At 30.4% G+C, this 22,767-nt stretch overlaps 1 protein-coding gene across 1 annotated transcript in view; it reads left to right on the plus strand.

Annotated features, from left to right (window-relative positions):
* The window catches only part of LOC129911168 (homeobox protein E60), a 78,224-nt gene extending 55,753 nt beyond the window's left edge, over positions 1–22,471 (plus strand). The window contains exons 2-3 of the mRNA XM_055988880.1: positions 21,964–22,076; positions 22,153–22,471. Of these exons, the coding sequence (XP_055844855.1) occupies positions 21,964–22,076; positions 22,153–22,407 (368 nt within the window). The 3' untranslated portion in view covers positions 22,408–22,471. The remainder of the gene's footprint in view (positions 1–21,963; positions 22,077–22,152) is intronic.
* Positions 22,472–22,767: the final 296 nt, after the last annotated feature.

A 22,767-nucleotide genomic window follows, 5' to 3' on the forward strand; every position in this document is an offset into this window, starting at 1 on the left:
CGATGATGGAAAATGCGATAAAAGTGGATCTGGCTATCTGTTTTGTATAAGTCTTTCTCGTAAAGTACTAAATTGATTTCAACGAAGTTTTTGCACAAAAATATTTTAATCGGTATTTAAGTTAAGGAACATTTTCAAAAACAAAAAGTTTTGTCGCATGTTGATGAAGATTGTGTCAAAACTAAAAAAAAACTTCATTTTCAGGAGAAGAAAATCATAAAATTACACTGGCCAAATTTTTTTTAAATTTATCAAATATTTGATTTATCATATTTGTTGAATATTCATACTAATTTTTTCAGTTTTCCTTGTTTTGAGGGCTTACTAAAAATTTTCCAAAAAAATTTATATGAAACTTAATGTATTTAGGGTCAGTAAAATTAAAAATCACATTCATTTATTTTTATGAGCTCTATTTTTTGAAATAAAACAAAATAATACTAATTTTGAAGTTATGCTTATTTTAACTGTTTGTTAACATTTTCCAAAATAAATTTTTGGCAACCCTAATGCATTTGGGTTCACTGAGTCTTAAAAATCATGACAAAAGTTGTGACTTCAGCTAAGTTTGGATGCAGTATTGAAGAGGGGTTTATCCTGAGTATAAATCTCAGTTTGCGTATTGTTTGGTTCTGTGGGGCATCCGCCATTTTGAAAAAAGCATTAGTCTCAATATCTCGAGAACTACTGGTCGGACAGAAAATTTGCAAGGACTTTTTCGATTGAAAATATAATTATCTATCTTTCTTTAGTACATCATTTTTCTCTAGTATGGTTTTCAGTCGAAATTTTTTTGAAGTAATGGAATTTTTTAACAATAAAATAAAGGTCATTTCACTTTGCTTGGTCTCATTTTTTCTTTCTTATTCTAAATGTTTTCAATTTAAAATAGTTTTTATTTTTATACTTACTTTCTCAACATAACAACTAATAAATATGTATGTGCATCATCGCCTGAAAAACTTGCAGGTGTAAATTTATTTTTACTACCTATTTATGCAAAAATTCATTGACATTGTAATATTACCATGACAACATCCTTGTGTCAAGTTTGATTTAGATGTCACTCTTTTTCTAGCTACAAATTCATATCTTGTCCCGTGTAGACAAACTGACTACTAATATACTGCCTACACTTTAAATGAAAATCTAATAAAATCAATGACGAAGTGATGAGATCAAGAACTGCAAGAAGCAAGACCCTCATCTGTCAAATACACATCATTCAAAAAAAAAAAAAAAGTTATCCAACACCTTAGTAGGATATTAAATTTCAAAGGTGTTACAATTGATTATCGCAGAAAATACATCACACCGAGTTGATTTTTTATCTCATCTTATTGCGTGAAAAAATACAAAACTATTTTCACACCTCGCACAATTTACCAGAGCAGAGCAGAACAGAAAAAAATGTTTGTTGCAATAAAATTCGTGTGAAAATTATATTCAAATATGCAGTGCAAATGCAAATGTAACACAAAAGCTATCACTCATTTCAGCCTATTTTTATATGCATTTGCAAGTGTCACAAAGCTTATTGCAATATACCTTACCCCCTGCTGAATAAGTTGAATACCTTATAGACTATAAGCTACAACCAGCTTATAGTGTTAATAGAAATATCACACACGTTTGGGTAAAGTATGGCTAGGCAATAGCGAGCAAACGATACCCATACCTCTCGTGGCGAGTATACAGATTAATTACCCCGCGTTCACACTTGGTTTATCGATTTGTAACTTAATATTTGATCCATGTTCAAATTAATTGCATTGAATGCCAATGCATACAAAATACAATAACCTACCCCACCCCTCCCCACAAAGTTTAAATTTTGAAATATCTCCCCATTCTTACACAATAGAGTCAATCGGTCTACCAAAATCCCCTAAATAAACTGCAAATATTATTTTGTTGAGTGTAATAAATTTTATGACGTCGTCCTCGGTTAATAGCATAAAACATATGCCATCCCCCTTTTGCAAAAGCGTAATCTTCTTGTAACAGCAACAAATTTACTTTGTGTTTACCCAACTTCCATCACAGGACGAACATCCTTAAAATTCAATAAACGACAAATCTCTTAGGAAGCAAAAAGCTTCACCAGAACATCATTTCACACCCGGCATAATAGTGCGGCTGTCAAAAGGGGGTTGAAACAGAAAACACCCCCAAAATGATTGTTATGGAGCTTATCGTAATGAAACATTCACTTTATATGTATGTACTTTGGAGTGGTGACGACAAGAGTGAAGTGCTCTCCAGGGGGTTATTCGGGTCGATAACAAAGTGGTAAAATAATTTTATGATTGCCCACAACTTTGTCATTGGGGTTTAAAGGGGATATGGTACATTGCTGTACACCAGAGGGTATAATTCTATTATGGGGGAGGGTATGGGAAATGTTTACCACAGAGATTAAGATTTATTTTGATAACTTTTGGTGCAAGGAGTTGGTGTATAGATGATACGCCTTCAAGTGTTATGAATTGAATTAGCTTTGAAGGTGGGTGGTTTATTAAATGGGGATTTTATGAACATTGTATTAGATAAGAGATATGATTAGATTATGATACATGAATTTGGTAGAGGAAATTCAAATTAATTATAACAATTTTCAAGTGATTATTTGGACATTATTTGTTAGTTTGATATCATGGAGGGTCTTAGATAATGAAATATATGTAGAACATAGGGTAATATTACTCACTTGTGTTATTTTGAGGTTAAATTTGAAAAAAAAGTTTAGGAAACCTTGTATGCAAAATCTTATGATCTACATTTTGATTTCATGAGAATATTTGAAAGAAAGAACTGCCCCGATATTTAACCCAAAAAATGGGTAAAATTTATTGAGTTGATATTTTGAAATGAGAAAAAATATCACAGCTTTACGATCAATTCGATTCTGTTTTGTGTATAACATATATATCACCCTAATGAGATTTGTTAAATAAGTTGCATTTGCGATAGAAAGCAAGAATAAAGAGTTTTCATAAAATAATGTTTGGTGAAAGGGTGTTTTTTTTTCGAAGAGATATTTAAATCTGTAATTGGTCCCAAAAAGCCAATGATTCATTTTATTTTTGGCTTTGATGAGAAATTAAACGTTTATAGTTCTTAGACGTTTTACACGAATAATTGGATTTTTGGGACCAATTACAAATTTTACTGTCTATTCGAAAAAAACACCCTTTCATCTAAATTTTTTTTTATTAAAACTCTTTATTCTTGCTTTCTATCCCAAAGTCAATGTTTTTACCAAATTTCATTAGGGTGACCTATCATTTTTGTTTCCATTAAAAAAAAAAAACACCCTTTTAACCATGATATTTTTATAGACACTTTAGATTCTTGTTTCTAATCTTAAAAACAACATAATTGCTGACTTTCAATAGGGTACCACTAATATTACTCTAGTATTCCACACTTTTTCAAATATACCCATATTTTCTCTACACCTAAAAAAAAAAACACCCTTTTACATGAAAAAAATTTATAGATTTCTTTTTATGGCAATCCCCATGAGAAAGAGAACATATATATTGAATTTTGAAACGGTACCTTTTTATACCATTGATTTTGTTGGACTTATCGCGGATTTTTCTTATTATAAAAAAACACCCTTTAACCTAAAATATTTGTATAGACTGTTTGGATTCTTGGTTTCTATTATAAATGAAACATTTTTACCAATTTTCATTGATGTAACAATTTTTTTCCAGTTTTTTGTGGTTATATTTCCGAGTTTTATCTCATTTCTAGAAAAAAAAAACACCCTTTCACTCAAGATAATTTTGTACACTTAATAGATTCTTAATTCTCATACCAACCAAAACTTTTTCACCAAGTTTTAAAAATTAATAAAATTTAAGTCAGCTGTTATCATGGTATAAAAAGACAAGGTATGATCATTAGAGCCGCCATCTTACAAAATGGGGTAATAAGGTTATGACGTTTAAATTTGGCAAAGTCAAAAGCAACAACAATTTCCAAGACAAATTTGTTTACAACAACAATTTCAATAGGCAGCTGTCAAAACCTTAAGTAGCCATTTTTAAGTTTTGACAGTTTTCGATACAGAGTTTTTTCTAATGATCATACCTTCTCTTTTTATACCATGAGCTGTTATGATACCTTTCTCACACATAACTCAACCCATCATCCTATCACCAAAAATATTTTTAAAAACTTTTTGATTCCTTTGTCTCTGCTTTATCTTAAACCTTCATCCCGAATTTTGTCAGTGTAGCATGTTTTTCACTTAGGTTTCTGTTATTTTTTACCTGTTGAAGTGATTAAAACAAGCTACCTTGTTTTTAATCAGCAATAACTTTTCTTAAAGCAATCGTATTGACTTTATTCTTATGTCATTAGATTCAGCATCAAAAAATACCTTGAAAACATGTGTCATTTTGATGATATTCCACAAACATTTTTTGTTTACTATATTTTTGACCTTCACACTCTCCCTCTTGACAGCGAAAAAACACCCTTCCACACAACTTTTTTTTATAGACTTTTTTTTATCCTTGGTTCTTATCCCAAAAGCAAACTTTTTGCCAAGTTTTATGAGTGTAACAATTTTTTATTTATCTGTTGATTGTATGTACTATTTTACCTGTGCTAACTGTTTAACTATTAAAATTAATGTGGAAATCTTCTTAATAATTCATTCACATCACAAATGCCTTTTTTCTCCGTGTAGAAGCATTTAACTGCAACCATTTTGAATACTAAGTATTTTTTTAAATTTTAGATATTGAAAAATTCAAACCAATTTGAGTACGAGTCGATTTTTCCTCTCAAACTTTCGGGTTCTGTCAAATCGGGAACAAACTTTATAAAAATGTTCTTGCATAAGTAAAAGATACTTAAGTATTTTTATCATAAACAAAGAAAATTAGTAACTAGGATCAAGTCTAAAAAAAAGTAGTTAAACACTCCTGGGAACACATATGTTACCAAATTTCGTCAGAAAAACTAAAACGAGATTTAATTGCTTGCCTTAATTGGTCCGTTAATGAAAATTGTTTATTAATCATTTGAAAGTAAATTGCAATTAAAAATGCAAAAATACAAACTCTCACACTTCTTCAAATGGAAAAACATTTGTGCCTTTTATAATTCCCCTCCATATAATAAACTAAATTAAGTGTTAATTCAATAAAGACTAGTTTGCTTTTATCCAATAATATATAATCTTTCAAGAAAACCAATCCGAAACTATGAGAAAAATCCTCACACAGCTTCATAAAGTTACTCTTTTTCCCTAGGAATTTCTAGACATTTTATTTCTCAAACACCTTTCATAAAAAACAAACAAAAAAAAAAAAAAAACATAAAAATTACAACTTACAACTTTTTCAATTCCCAAAGTGCATGAAATTACATGTTTCTATATAATACAAAAATACCTATTACATGCGCTCGGAACAGAAATCTATTGCTCGTTGTTATACTATCAAACCGAACATGTTTTAAACAACGAGAGAGTGCAATTGCATCCTAATGAGCTCATTACATCTTCAGATTCATAGAGACTTGACTTCAAATCAAATCACAGTTCCACGCAACATTTCTATACTAACTCCATTCCTCCTTTAATAAAACCACATGATAGCAACCAGTAATTTCGCGGTATTTTGAACGGGAACAAAAACTTGTCAACATCACCACCACATTCCATATGGAGTCAGACGTCTTCTTCTTCTTCAAATGCGAACAAAAAACATATATAAACTCCTTCAGTTTGCATCGTCCTTTTTTTTTTTTATTTGTTTTCATTTTTGTCTGCAAAAACGGCGCGGAGACCAAACCAAACCGATTTGGCCACTGATACCCATAGTGGCCTGGCCTTATTTCCCCCCGGGGGCAGAGCAATATAATTAAAATGCCATCGAAATACAAATGAACGCCTGTCATAAATCCTCTTACGGGCAGAGTTGCGCAGTGAGTTGTGCGGCGGTGATGCGACGGCGACGAACGGCGCGGCGGCGGCGGCTGATGTCCGATGTCCGTTGTTGTTGCCTGTATCCTCCTGCATCCGTGACATACCACATCGTTGACTGGGAATATACAAACAAAAGAGGAGCGACAGACTCCCGAGAAAACATGAGCAAAACCAAATCCGGACCTCCCAAAAATGGATCACATGGATACAGCATTTCTATACACTGCTGCCGGACTTGTTCTGTGCTGGTTGCCTTTGGTATACAACCATCGCACAGACTTCCTTAATAGACCTCTTGGGAAGATGTGTGAGATTCTCAAAGGGAATCCCAAGTAATAGCTCTCGGACGAGACGAAGGCGAAAGCGACGAAGACCTCCAGACTTATTTTCGATGACGAAGAAGACTGACGGGACGCACCAGGATGGGTTTCGGTGGGAGCACCAAACTTTACATACATCACCATCACCACCGCACACAGATGCTGGCTGACCGGCTTTCTTCTAGCGACTCTTCCATTGGTATGATTGATGGGGCATTATAGAGCTCGACGAACAGGTTCACTCTGGCGGATAATCGGAGCAATGTTAAAACCCATAATAGAGCGACAGACACGCTCTGTGAGAAGATGTCTTCATTTGGTCCAGTGACTCTTGGAGAGGCCTTCTGCGACTCCTGCCTTCAGTCGGTTGGCGTTATTTATGCGCGGCCGACATCGGCGGCGGCGCACAGGTAGGTCAGGCAAAATACTGAATGGTTTTGTTCGGTCGGATGTGGCGGGATTAGGTGGGCTCCCGAATGGTGGAGGATATGCTGATGATGCACTCCTGCCATAAAGTCAAAGCAAAAGTGAGGAGAAGATGAGTGGGGGGGTGGGGGAAGGGTTATCAATGTGCACACACCGAATATGAGATATTAATTTGTTTATGCGGCAGTAGGCCGGGAGGTCGTGTCGGCGGCGGCATTCGTCGTCGTCGTCGTCGTAGGCCGGTGAAATGGATCAAAACCAAAAAGGATAAATGCCATGGGCGCCAGTGTGTTTAGATGAGCTATAAAATGAATTTTCGGACTCACAAAGCGGTCTCTTCTCGATATGTGTGTGTGTGGTTTTTTTTGGGTTTTATTGATGGTTTGCCACATTTTTTGTGGGTTATGCCTTTAGGGCTGACGGGGGAGGATTTTAAAAACAGCTATTAGTGTGGTCGAATTTAATAGTTAGCCATTATCAGTTTTTCGCAAATTGTGCTAATTTTTTTTGGTTTGTAAATAATTTTAAAAGTTGGAAACGATTTAGTTTTTGGTTTTTTTTTGTGGAACCCTTGGAGGTCGAAGTAGTGATAGCTTCCTGTGCTAGCAGTCAATGATCTTTTGATATGGGTTTTCTCAGGTAGGTTTATGAATTATGACTAATATTAGAAATATTTTTTGTTTCAGATTAAACGTGGGAAATAACGATAGTGGGGAGAGTAAATATAATTCTTATACGGGTTCTTAGATATAATTCCGGTTTGTTTGATTTTGGCAAGTATTTCTGCAGGGGAATATTGAAAACAACAAAATTTTACATAAAATCTTATGAAACTATTTTCCCCTTACCCGGTTTTCAGCTTAATATACATACAAATTTCTTTAAACAATTTTTAATATCTAATGGGGTAACTAACTTTTACTGTTTTAGGGTTTTTGGATACTTTCAAAAATCATTTGGACAAATTAGTTTTTTTCTTAATTTATTAAACGGGTAGAGCAATTCTTATGATCTTATTGGGAAACCAACTAACTTAGGGTTAAAAATTTTACCCGTTTCTAATTTATTACTTATACATATTTCAAAAAATGTATGCACCTCAAGCTAGAGCCTAAGCTGCTAGAGTGATTCTCTACAAACTTGGTAGCTAACAGTCTTGGGCGATTCCCTAGAGCTGAAATTGAATTTATGAAGTGAAAACTTCTTTAGTATCGTAGTGTGATTTGAAACAAGATGAAACGAAAACGCGACACGAACATTCAACTTGTTATAACTTTTTTTTTGTTTTAATAGATAGTTGAATGAAATATGTACTGTAGAAAGGTAATTAAATAAACTATAAATGTACGAAATTTCAATTAATTTTATATTCAAAATTCTGATATAACGGTAAAAAGATGTTCTTTTTCTACACACGTTATATCTTTTGATCTAGTGCACATACAAATTTGATTTAACTTTAATACGCATGCTGATAACATAACCTTTTATTTGATATATCACACATAACGGTACGTGCTCTACAAGTTACACAATCTTAAATTGAAAAATACCTCAAAATACCTGTGGAGATCTGTTGCCGATGACCAGCCACCAGTGTAGGAAGTACCGTAATCTCAGTCTGGAAATTCGACATGGTTCACTTTAAAAAATTCTAACTTCTCTTGTAGGCATCTTAGAAATCAGATTGATACGTCATATGAAAGGTGAAACAATTATCTTACACATGGTATAAAATTTGTTACAGGTTGTCAAACAAAAAAATTGATTTAATAGCATGAGAACATAAAAATAAATTTTTTTTTTGGTTTTTTTTTTTGATGAAATTTCATCGAGTTTAAAAAATTCTAGCTCTTTTTGTAGATGTCTCACAGACCTGATTGGTACATGTATTTTGAGCTTGGACAATAAGCTTTCAGATGGTATAGGTTGTTAGGGAAAAAATGCATTTAATAGCGTGAGAAGATAAAATTACGTGTTTTTGTCGCTTTTTTTGATGAACAAATTCAAATTCAACAAAATATTTTTATACTTTTTGCGCATTGTTAAAATTTTAGTATGGCTTTATTCTTCAGGAAAACTTTGTAAGCTTTCTAATGGTTAAATTAAAAAAAAAAAATGATTTTTTAAAGTTTCACTTCTACCACGTGTGAATTGCACACATGATTTTTTTTTTTTTTGATACCAAAACTAACGGCACCTGTCATATAACGGAAATAGAAAAGCTAATTTTTTTCCAAGACACCTCTAACGATTTGGATTCAAATTTTTGTGTTGGTATAGTATTACACATAAAGAGCCAACTTTTGAAATAAAAAAACAATATTTTTTGTACCGTTATTAACCTTACCTGCCATACAACATTTTATTTGACTTAGCCGATTCCATTGAAAATTTTTATACAAAAGCGTATAAGTAGAGGCAATATTAAAATTTTCAAAAAAACACATTTTTGGATTTTTAAAAAATATTTCAAAAATTTTTTTTTTCAAAAATCAATTTTTTGAAAACGAGTTTGTGAAAAATTTTTCGTTTTTATGTGAAAATATACCAATTTTTTTTTTTGTTGAAAAATGTTGGAAAATTTTTATACATAAAAAATAATTTTTTTAAAAAAACGACCTTAAAGATTTTAGAAAAAAATTTTCTCAAAATTCCTTTTTATACAAGAAATAAAATACTCCAGTCAAAGTAAATTATCTACAATTTAAAAAAAAAATTAGCTCTCTACGACCCACACGAGCAGAGAAATTAATTTGTTTAAAAAGTTCCAAATGCCCAACGGAAAACATGAGACAAATCCTCTTATAACAAGAGACAATAAAAAAAAACGACGAAAAACGACGGAATGATGCTTTCTTAAAATTATAATAACTCGGCTCCCGTGGGTCGTAGAGAGCTAATTTTTTTTTTTTTGAAAGGACTACAAGAGTATTTTATTTTGTTAGCTAAGACTTGCACCGTTTACAAAATAATAAGGCAAGAGTTTGCTAAACAAAAAAACGTCTTTGACTTAATATTACTTATTTTTTATTTGTTTCAACAAAAATAATGTGCACCAAATCGATAGAAAATGTTGTAAAAAACAATCAATAGTTTTATTTTTTGTCGTAGGACACTCTGAAGCCGAGTTATTCCCAAAAAACGATATTTTTGGGTGTTTTCGCACCGGTTTTGCATGCATTCATTTATCAATTGCTCGGCCATCTTTGATGATAAAGAGCTCATTTTTTCTTTGAAATGCAGGACATGAACAGGGCTACAAAACAGGTTAGAAAAATGTCAATCATGATAAAAAGCTTTTTTCGAAATAATGACAAAAATGTGTTTTTTAACAACAAGAATTTGACTTTAAATATCTGCCATTTTGTATTTACTCACTCAAATACAATGAAATTATATACAATAATAAAAAATATTATAAAGAAGAGAATGTATGTTTATTTTTTGGTCTACGACAATCTGTAGCAAAGATATTAGCTTGGAAGTAAAATATCCCAAAAAAATGCATTTTTGTGAATAACTCCGCTAAAAAGAATGATCAGGTGGTGAGAAATTGGGTTTAAGCCTTTTAAATATACCCCTATCGATCCATGAAATAAAAACTGACAGTGCCTCTGTGCGCAAGGTGAGGCCCTTTTTTCCGACGCTTTGACTGGAGTAAAATGGCATATTTGTTTTTTTTTTTGTACAAGATCAATTAAAACGGTGTTTAATTAATTATAGAAACAAACTTTATTTTTTTTTAATTTCTTGAATATATCATATTTTCCTTAATTTTCTTGAATAAAAAGCTTTAATATTAGAGTTGCTTTTAGAATAAGAGCAAGTACGTGCACGACTGGGGTCAGTCGTGCATTTTTTTAATTTTTTTTTTCAATCACATTAGTTTATTGATTGTCGAAAATTGAAAATCTGGAAAATTCATCCCAAATGTTCGGTTCTTTTTTTAGACAACCATCTGAAAAAATAACTTGTGTTTTTAAAAACTTTTGTGCAACAATGCTTCCAATATGCTTCTATTGTGTGGTCCTCTTGATCTGCTTGATCTGTAACTCTTAGCCTTATTCAACTTGGAACTACTTTTTATTTAAAAAACTGTTTGTAAGCTCGAACAACTAAAATGGTGGTCTTCCGTCACAAATTGAGACTATTAAAAAAAAACAAACAGAATGCGAATTGAGAAACTATAAGATCAACATGGTGGTCAAGAACCTATATTTACAGATCCTAGATTCTAGGATGTATCCTATCCTCTTTATTGCTACGCCTATCAAAGCATCTTAAACATAGCGATCCGAAAGAGGTGCAATAAGGAATTTGAAATTCCTCTGCAATTCTGCAGGAGGAGTTTAAAGTGTAGTCATATATGAATGTTTTTTTTTAGCGATCTACCGACAACTATATATAACTCCATCTGGCTTATTAGGAACGTGCCATTTAATTTCTTCGGTTTTTTTTTTTTTTTTTGCATTAATAGCTGACAAAAAAAAAACTCTTGAAGCACGTGCTTGTAAGCACGTACATTAACCATGCTTGCTTAACAACTTTAGAAACGAGTGTAGGCACTCTTCAAACAAATACTTTTGTCCAAACCTGTCAAAACTTCTTGCTTCACTTTGAAGAGTTCACCTATGCCACTTCTAAGAAATTGTCCCGCCTTTGTTTGGACATAATTACCGATTAGGGGTTTATGATTTGATTAAAAAAAAAAAAATAAATAAAAATTAAAAAAAAAAAAAATCATTTATGGTTTCACAATCACAATTAAAGTGATTTGTTTTAATAAAAAAAAAAAAAAAAACAAATAAGTTTGCCTTTAAAATAGTATTTAATGGCCGTTCACATAGTCGCAGTCGGTATAAGTCGTGTCTTTATGAATTGGTCGCTCCTTCTAATTATATAAAAAAATGTGAAAAAATGCTTGAATCTGGGCGGTTAGCGGCTTGCATTGTTATTAAATATATCCAAGCTTGAAGATTGTATACAGAGAAAGACTCGTTGTCGTCGGTCGTATTCGAACGACAACGTCGGACAATCTTGTCGGTAATAGTCGTCGAGTTGAGGTAGTGCGCTAATCTTTTGTGCATAACTAATTATTCTGCATTCGTGCGATGAATGTTGGAGGTTGTGTCTGTTGCTGTTGCCTGACTGCGCTTCAACTATCAAACTATCACCCCAAAGCGATTTTATCTTTTTGATAGAGTTAACTTGCAACCGCGTTGGTTTTTTTTTGCTATACAAAAAAAAAAAAACTAAAAACAAAATTAAAGCTAAAAGACTGACTTTGGTATAATATTGATGTAATTCAGTGCGCACGGGATATAAATAATCATCAGGTCTTTGTATTTAGTTTTGAGCTTGAAGTCACATCAAGTTGAATACTAGCAACAACAACAATTACTCTGACTCTGGCCTGTGTTCATTTGATTGAGTTATTTTGCTAAAGGGCGAACTCTTTAAATGAGTTATTATGTGATTTTTGTTGCACAGTTTTTTTTGCTGTAGATATTATTATTTTATTTTAACCACAGAGAGAAAACTATAGTTGATTTTTTTTGTTGTCATACAACAATATTATTGAGGGAGCACTGAGCAGACATCAATTATAAACACGAAGATGTATGTTTTTAGATTGTAAGTATGTTTTATGTTTTGTGTTGTGGATTTATTTGTTTAATGGCGATATGGATCAGTACTTAATTGGGATGTAAAATTGTATGAAACTAGTTTGTTTATTATAACGAGTTGGACACAACAATAAAATGGAAAATGGCAGACAAAAGAAACTATAGTTAACAATTAACTGATAATTTTAGTTTTCCAACGGGAATTATAAAGACTTATTTGGCTTAAAAAATAAACTCAATTAGTAAAGTCACCTCCACCATTTAAACCAGTTTATTATCGGTACAAAACCAAAAATTACAGATTCTCACAATACATTATTTGTGACAAAAGACGCCATGCTTTCAAGTGTTTTTGTCAGGGTCTTGAGTAAAAATTGAATTCCGGCGAGCCACAGCCGCAGCACTGCCGCACGGATTTTTGAGAGCCAAACCACCGCCACACCACAGCTACACCATTATCAAACATTTCTATTCCACTGCACCACCGCCGGAGCACAGCTGCACGACATGGTGCGGCGAAATTTTCCATACAATATTAAAGCGTGCGGCTGCGCTGCGGTAGATCGGCTGTGGTGCGGTGAAACTGGAAATGTTTTTTTTTTTATCTTTAAGAATTAAATTTCTAGTTTTACTGGCTGGAGGTCAATTTTGGGATTTTTTTAAATGATAACCACTGCATTTGGCAGCCCTGATAAAACATACTAAATGTTCACATAACCAATAAAGTTTGAATTGATTTATTTTATCATCACAATAAAATCATATAATTTTCTTCAACACTGTTAACCATATTAACTCTTTAAAATTTTTATTTGAGGAAATTGCATTAAAATGTCTAAAACTATAAAACTACTTGAAATGTTTTGACGTTTATGGTCTTTAAGTAATGCCTTTAAATAATAGTACGCATTGGTATAGTTTTTGTTCCAAATTGAAAGAGATTTTGAAAGAAAAATCGTTCTTGCAATTCGTCGTTCAATTAAAAAAAAAAAACACTTTTATCTATTTGTTTCAGACAAATCCTTGATTTTTGGACCATCAAATCTTTTGTTATCACTCTTTTTATAAAAAAAAAATTAACCATTTGGCAACCCTGGTCGAATGTGAATGCATCAGTTCCCAAAAACAATATTGTTTGACCTGATTTATTATAACATCACAAAAATATTTAAATTGGATATCAAGTTTTTTCTTAACCATATTAACTCTTTAATAATAAATGTTGATGAACCTTGTTATTTTTATTATATCACATGATGCACTCAATTCGTACCGCAATTCAACACCCTCAAAACAATTTAATCCCCCCCCCCCCATATCGCTTTTTTGTGCTAATAAATAGCTCTTCACTTTTCACTTTTTCACATTTTACATTTTCACTGTTCATTATTTTTTCACCCCTTCTCTCACTTCACTTTGACGCGCTTCAATATAGTAGAAGTATAGAAGAAAATATAATAAAACACGTGTTCAACCCCGATATAGAAATTTAAAACCCATCCGGATGCTTACGAGTAGGTACAAATAAAAAAAGTACAAAAAAAAAACGAACCTAATGCCTTTTTTATCCTAGCAAAATTGATTTGTTCAATTTTTCCAACGATTAAACTTTGTTCTCGCGGAAAATTCGTTGCAGACCATTTACTATACCTATATCAACCCCCTTTTTTTTCTCCTCTCGTGTTGGTGTGTTTATTTTAAAAATAGAGAAAAAAAACTGGTGTTTGTATTCGGTTTAAAGAAAAGTTAAAAAACAAAATCTGAAAAAAAAAGCTTTGAAGGGTGGATTGGAAAAAAGAAAATTCCTTCACGTCCCGAAGGACTAAATTCATGATTGGAGGAAATAAAAATTTTTCGATTTTTTTTTTGCCTTTTGCTTCTACCTTTTTTTTTTGTAAGTCTCTTTTGAAGTTTTATCGCAGAAACGTTGAAGAATTTCATCAATTAATTTTCTTTTTTTTTCCAGTTTTTATTTTATTTTTCTTTCTATTGTATTATGTTGTTGTTTTTTTTGTATCCTATTTGTTAGTACCTTTATTGATTTTTTTTCTTATTTTACTAATTAAAATCTTTGTTTTTCTTATCTCTTTACAGGAAGAAGTAAGTAAAAGATATCTTTATGGCTATACAAACTGATGGTATGCATTTTTAAAGGTGTCGTGGTAAGTTTAGATGTTAAGAAAATTTTAGAAAAGTATAAGAGGATGATGGAGATAGTGTACGCCATTAAAACGAAAAAAAAAAACATAAAGAATGTAGAATGCGTTCAGTTAACGAAAGTAACAGGAATTTTATTTAAAGAGCTTGGAAGATCAATAAATAAAGGTTCCTTGAACTTTTATGCATTTTGCTCGTTCAAGAGGTAATTTAAATAGCTAATTTTCATTATTTTAAAGAATTCGTAAAATCAACAAGAAGTCAAAATCAAAAAAAATTAAAGTAAAATTTAAAATGTCGGGAAAAATTATTCAACCAAGAAAAAAAAAATATTTTAACACATAAACAATTTTTTTCGGCTTACAAAAATGTATTTATAATATGTATGCAAAATGTGTGTCTCCAATCAATCTTGTATAATAGTTCTCAGTTACGTCCATAATATTGAAAATTAGAAATCGAAAAACATATCATAATATTACTCAGGTGCAGTTTTTGGAAAAATGACAGTAAAAAGTAGACCGTACAAAGTAAATTGTTAATGTTAATTGAAGATGAAACAAATTTATGGCTTTTTCGATCATTTTGAAACAAAAAAGTTGAGACTGTTTTTATCATCATCATCAATTTGTTAAAAAATATTAAAATCGATTTTAACTCAAACTAGAAAACTTTTAATTTTCGATGTTGTGTTTTTTTTTCATTTGACTGAATTAATATAAACGACCACTATTAAATTAGTGCAGACAAAAATTATATATCTTACCTACATCTTTTTGTAATTTCAATGTCTATGATTTAAACTTGAAAGAAGGTAGATAAGCGCTTTTTAGGAAGCATAATTGGATAAGCTCATTGAAACAAAAGAGCTGAGCAGCGAACTTAATTTTGTTTTGTTTTTTAATATTCTTCTTAAATTCGCACTAAAATAATTATTTTTACTTTCTTAGCCTACATAAAAACATGAAAGCAAACAAGTAGAAAATTTAAAAAGTTTAAAATTAGTATTGAGGTGGCAGCTTAAACGATTCAAATATTTGATAATTAAAAACACTTTTGTATTTTTTTTTTTAATTTGGTGTTTTTTTTGTAGATCTGCTTTAATATCAATTATTGTCACAGAAGTATTATTTAAAAGAAAGTGTCAATTTAAATAAGTCATAGTTTTTAGACATAGCGTTTAATAAAGTTAAAATCTTTGTTTCTATTAATTCAGTTGATAGTAAAAAGCGTATTTTTTTTAAATAAATATAATAGCCCGCAAAATGCACTCTCGTTACGAAAAAAAAATTAAGTAAAAATATATACCATAAAGAATTCAAATAGATCAAAACCGTGGAGGTTGAAAATATGAGTTTTAGGCATTTTTTTTATATCAAAACAACATTTAATTAAAGTTTTTTTTCTCAATTCCCCATTAAATGAATTCGTATGCATCAAGAAACGTATTCGGTTTGATAAGTGTGTTTCATTTTCATATAAAAAGCGTACATCAATTAACCATAATTTTGGCATCGCTTATTTTTTTTGTGGTATTATGATCAAAAATCGAGATCACTACAGAATACATGTATGGTAAGATAAAAATAAATAGATAAAAAATTACACAGTCACACAAAAAAAAAAAAAAAAATTAAAGTTCTGACCTGGGGTTGCGACAAAGTTTTTTTTGGGTCGCTGAAACCGAATCCGAAGTCTGTTTTGCCCCATGACATCAGGTTTTTGAGATAACCTCAAAAAATGTCACGAAAACAAAAAAAAATTTTCTCTGATCTGGATGTGCGAATATGTTTATCATATAGTTTTTGGATCGCTGAATCCAGATTCGAAGTCAATTTTGCCCTATCACGTCAGGTTTCTGACATATCCTCAAAAAAATGTCAAAACCAAAAAAAAAACAAAATTCTTATCTGGGGTTGCGTCTAGGTTTTTCATATAGTTTTTGGGTTGCTTAAACCGAATCCGAACTCTATTTTGCCGTATTACGTCAGGTTTTTAAGATATCCTCAAAAAATGCCAGATAAGAACTTTTTTTTTTGAGTTTAGACATTTTTTGAGGATATTTCAAAAACCTGACGTGATACGCCAAAATAGACTTCGGATTCGGTTTCAGCGATTCATCAAAAAAGCTAGATTTAATCATTTTCTTGTATAAAATTGAACGCTCTACAAAAAAGCTCTTAATAATTTTTTTCGTAAACTGCCCCGTTTCGAAGTTATTCAACTTTAAAATATAAAATTTAATTTTTTCTTCATTTTTTTGACGAAACAATTCTTTGTTGTGTTTTGGTTTCACAGATCCTTTTTTATATAACTCTCAAACCCCTAATACTATCATATTAGATTTCTTCAATAAATTCGAATTATTCATTTTTTCAACCAAAAATTATTTTAATTAATTTTGCGCGTCGGTTTTTTTTTTAATTTTATAAATTTATAAATTTTGTAGAGCGTTCAATTTTATACAACATAATGATTAATTCTAGCCTTTTTGATGAACCATTAAAAAGTTATAAAATTCCAAACTCAAAAACACAATCTTTCCCATGTAAATCATATGGGAAATAGAAATTTGCGATGTGGCTCGCCGCGGCGGTACTAAATGTTAATATTAAAGGCTGAAACTTCTGCAAAAAAATTAAAAAACATTTTCCAAGCCCATTTTTAATTTTTTGCAGAATTTTGTAAAACAGGATTATGAAAAGCAGAATTGTGAATAACAGAATTTTAAAAAGCAGAATTTTGAAAGCAAAATTTTGACAAAAGAATTTCGACCTTGGCAGAATTTTGACCCAAACCCTTATTGAAAGTCTACTTTTTTCATATAACAATGCATCATTCACTTTGAAACAAATTTTAGATCCCTTAAGTCGTTTCGAAAATATCTCAATCCTTTCGTTATTGTACGATTTTTAGTACTTGTTTTGGTTTTTGATACTATTTTCTTTCGTTGGTTTAGGTAGTAATATCTTATCTTAGAATTCAACAAAATTTCAATTAATTTCTATTGGTCTTACCAAGTTGTGCTGTTCCCGTATTAAGAATGATAAAACCTTAATAAATTATACCAATTCATGAGTTTAATTAAATATTAAATAATAGCATAAATTGTCAAGTCATTAACTTTAAAAATATTGTCACTTAAATTTGTCGACCTTTTTTTTTTTTTGAAATACGCTTGTTAAAAGACCATCGTGGTATCCCATTTCCCAGCAGGACAGAACAATAAAGCATAACAAATTGCTTCAACAAACTCCAAATCTATCCAAAGTCATAAAACTAAACATTAACTATATCTTTGTGTTCAAAGAAGTTTTCTATTCGACATTCCTAAAAAAAACCACCAAGATCCGTTGCCAACCACAAGACGCACCATATCTCTACAAGAACTCGATACATATTCGACCCTGGCTAGGATGATGGAAAAACTTCTTTGAAATACATTTTTGTCAAAACCAAGAAATTCTCATTAGAGAAACCAATAACTGCTTAATTCTTCTTCTTCGAGAAGAAGTTAAATAGTTTTAACCCTTTCTCATAGTTTTGTTTAACTCGAAAGTCTCAAAAAAAACCCTTTCAACAAAATGCCCATTTTAAATGTCCGCTATTTTGAATATTTTGGTTTTTGTTTTGGGCAAAAATGTTTAACGCGAGCGAGAACAAAATGAAGTAATATTTTAAACTGGGACAGTTATTGCAAATTTTATTGCTTATTTTGGGAAACATTCCGTTTGAAAAGTTTTCAAATGGCCATTCATAAAAGAGCCGCTAACTGAATATCTACCCCCTTGTACGTTCCCTTCGTCGTGTCTTCGGTAATGAAAATAAGCAATTCGTAATGCTTTCCCATGTTAATTACTTTGAAACATCTTTTTCTATTTTAAACAACAAAGTTTTCATCTATCGAAACATTAAAAAAAAACGGTTTTCCAGTGATTTGAAAACTCACTCATTCCGTATTATATCCCCCCGACAAGAAAAGAGAAGAAGAAAAAGAAATTAGCTACACTTAGTCATGATGAAATGGCGATGATAAGCATTTTATTTTTTATTTTTTTGAGGGGTGGTTGGGTTGGTTGTTGCTTTTATTTAATTATTTCTCAGAAAACTTTAATTGAAGAAAATGGGTGATGATGATGCTAAAACAGATAGAAACGGAAGGGGATGAGTACCAGCCCAAAAGATTTTAAGAAAACGAATTAAGTGCTTTTGTTTTTATGACTTTTTTTTATTTTTGAGGATACTTTTGATTTGAAAGAATTTGCTAGCCAATTGATCTTTTGTTACTTAAAAGAATATTATTTATACAGAGCGTAGGTCAAATAAAATAAAAACATTAAAGTTAAAACATTTCTAGCTGATTCCATGCCAATGCCAAACAAAATATGTGTTCTATATAGCAAGAAGACATAACAATAATTGTCTTCCAAAGATAACTTTTTTTACGATATTTGTCAAACGTATACCTCCTATCAAAAAAAGTTGTAGATAATAAAAATATCTACAACTTTTACTCAAACCAGTTTTTACATAACCTCAAAAATATTGAGAAAATTGCAAAAATACGAATTTATGGTTTTTTATTTTTAAATTTTCCAAAAGTGGTGGGATTTTAACAAAACCTGGTTAAAAATTTTTTTTTATATTTTAAATGTCTTTTTTATGGATTTTTGTTGGATTTTTGACGAATTTAATTTGAAAAAATAGCCTATTTTTCAATTAAAAAAGTTTGAAAAATTAAGAATGACAATATTTAGATTAAAACCTTTTCTTAAAAACTATGTAGAAAAACTATACTTCTACTTCAAAAAATAATGAGAAAAATTGAAAAAACAAAAACCATTTTTAAGATCGATTTTTTCCGGAAATGACAATAATAATATATCTCAACAAATATTTTTCTATAGAAACCAAACTATATTTTTCTAATGGCCTTTGACCTTCTGAGTTTAAATCTAACAAGATTTTTGAGATATCGAATTTTGAACTTTGAAAAACACAATTTTTGTGATGTTTTGGCATGGTAATATATCTTTCATTTATGTAAGTTGTTAAATTCTTCTGTTGTCGTGAATGTGTACAAAAATCAATTAAAATTTAGAACTCCTGCTCTAAAGTCCACATTTTTTTGTGTCGTTTTTAAGAATATTACCTGGCCTGAAAATTTGAAAGAAAACGAAGTAACTGCTATCAATGAAAATTTTAATAAAAAAACATTTTAGTAGCCTTAATTTAAAAATTTAGAAAAATCTTCAAAAGATATAATTTTTGGATATAAAACAATTCTTTCAAAACGAATCAATGAATAGTTTTGAAAATTTGTTTTTATTTGTCATCAATATTTCATTTTTATTGGCAAACTATGTAGGTAAATATTATTCTGAAAATTTTTATTTTTATATTTTCAGCCGATGAAAAATTTAATTGGCTCAACGAAATGGCTTTCATACGTTAATGAAGAACTTTATCAACTAACGAAAACTTTCGTATTTTAATGAAATTTTTCATAAAAATTTTTGATCGAGAATTAATGAATTTAGGTATACATCACTTTACGAAATTTTTTCATCAATTAAAGTAAAATTTAATTAAAACTTTCGTAAACTAACGAAGTTTTTCGTAAATTTTATGAATATTTTGATTAAAGTACGAAAAATATTCGTTAGCTAACGAAACTTTTCGTTGTATTAATTTTTTTTTAGTAGATTATTCTTACATTCTTTTCGTAGAATTACGAATTTTTTCATTCATTTTTCTTCTTATATTTAATTGCACTTGTTACATCATTGATTTAATATAGCTTTTTATGGCCTTTAGTCCAAACAAAAAATTGGCGTTTGTCCCGGTGGAACTCACTTGGACTCATCAGTTGACGTGAGACACCTTGTCAATACGCAAATATTGTTAATATTCAGCTCAACTTATGTATGTACATAGATTTTTAAACAAAACCTAATGTAAACTATATCCAGCAAGATTAAGTTTTTCATCAACAGAAATGCACCCAAGTCTACGTTTTTTTTTTTTGTAAGGCAACGATTTTTTTTCGTTAACTGATGTATTTTTTCATGAGCCGATGAAGAATTTTCATAAGACAATTATTTATTTTCATAAACTTATGAAGATTTTCGTTAGTTAATGTTGAATTTCATAAGTTAATGAATTTTTTCGTTACTTAATTAAAACTTTGATAAAGTAAGCTAAAAATTCTTATTTTTATTCTTTAAAAGAGTATGAAATTTTTCGTTAAGTGATGAATCTTTTCATGAAATTGGATTTTTTGGCACTAGATAGGGAGAAAAAGTGTATGAAACGTTTTCAATTACACTGGTCTACAAAATTTAATTTTTGTTTTGGTGCCGAGACTATGATACACTTTTCTATAAGTTTTTGATGTGCTGAACTCGAATCTGAAGTCAAAAATATCCTATCAGCTCCCGTTTTGGAAATATTACCTTTAGAAAATGTAAAAAAAACGTTTTTTTACCACTTTTGATGTTATGCCTTAATTTGAAGAATTTTTTAAAAATATAAATCATAACGGTTTCTATAAGAACTATTTTCCTTCTTTCAAGACCTGTTTAAATCTTTGCAATATCTTTTTTACTGTCGGAGATATCTTAAAATGAATAAGTGTGTTTTTATCAAGAAGGAGATGAAAACGTGATATCTGTTTGATACATTACAATAATCCAAAAAACTGACGATATCTCGAAAAATAAAAAAGATATCGAAAAGATTTAAAAAGATCTTGAAAGAAGGAATATAGTTCTTATAGAAACCGTTATAATTTATATTTAAAAAAAAAGTTTCTTCACACAAAAACATAACCTCAAAAGTAGTTTTTTAACATCTTCTAACAGTAATATTTAAAAAACGGGAGCTGATAGGATATTTCTGTCTTCAGATTCGAATTCAGCACACCGAAAAGCTATAGAAAAGTATATCATAGTCTCGGCACCAAAAACCTTGTAGACCTGTGTTATTGATGAAGGTTTTCATATTACGAAAAATTACATATTTTCGTTGAGCCAACGAAAGTTTCGTTGGGCCAACGAAAATGTAGTGTATGAAACGATTTTCGTAATTTTACGAAATTTATTATTTTCAGTGTATAAAAGAAATTTTATGGCATACTTCGTTTGGAGTTCAAAATTCAGTGTATCTCATCACTGCTACTCCTAAATATTGAGTATGCCAAGCTTTCAAAATTATTTTCTCGTTCCTCGTTTACGGAGCCACGATAAATAATTCTTGATTTCATAAAATGGTTATATTTTTAAAAATTGATGCTATTATAGAGAAATATAGAGAAACTTGAAATCTTAATTTATTTAATATTAGGTACTCAACTCATATGCTGAGAAATTGCAACTTTAAGTAGTCACTTAACTAGTCTTGAAATTAACGATTTAAAATTTCAAGACCTTCCATTTGGAAATCCTCTTAATTTATTTTGAATTTATTCCTTTTGCAGGTCCCCGTACACGCAAACCCAAAAAGTCACCTGGTGAAAAAGGCATCCAGCCCGTTAATGAAGATAAACGACCTCGTACAGCATTCAGTGGGTCACAGTTGGCTCGATTAAAAGTAAGTTCTTAATTTTTTAAGATTTCTCTCCTCTTAAAAAAACCTTCAATATCCGTATTTATAAACTCTATTTTAGCATGAATTCACTGAAAATCGCTATCTAACAGAAAAACGACGTCAACAGCTAAGTGGCGAACTCGGCCTCAATGAAGCTCAGATAAAAATCTGGTTTCAAAATAAACGTGCCAAGATAAAGAAGTCTAGTGGAACGAAAAATCCATTAGCTTTGCAATTGATGGCTCAGGGTCTATACAATCATTCAACAATTCCACTTACAAAAGAAGAGGAAGAACTCCAAGAACTTCAAGCTAAAGCTGCATCAAGTGCATAAAATAAAACGAGTTCCTTTATTTAGAAACTCATCTTTACAACGAAAGTATTAAATAGACAAACGAAAAAAATAAAAAACAAACAAAAATAAAAAAAAAACATAAACAATTGTATATTTTAACCACCTATTCTTGTACAAAAACAAAATAATTAAAAAATTAAATTAAAATAAAACGAAGCAATATTTAGCTTTAAGATAAATTCTTATGTATAACAAAAATATTTGTACATATTTTCTCACTTGTTTTTGCCACGAATTTTTTTTTTGTTTTCTTAAAATAAAAAAAAAAAAATTAAAATAAAATAAGTTTCTAGTCCTTGCAAAAAAAAAATATTTATAAGCTAAATAAAAAAAAAATTA

Source organism: Episyrphus balteatus, chromosome 1 (assembly GCF_945859705.1).
Source record: "Episyrphus balteatus chromosome 1, idEpiBalt1.1, whole genome shotgun sequence".
Lineage (NCBI taxonomy): Eukaryota > Metazoa > Arthropoda > Insecta > Diptera > Syrphidae > Episyrphus > Episyrphus balteatus.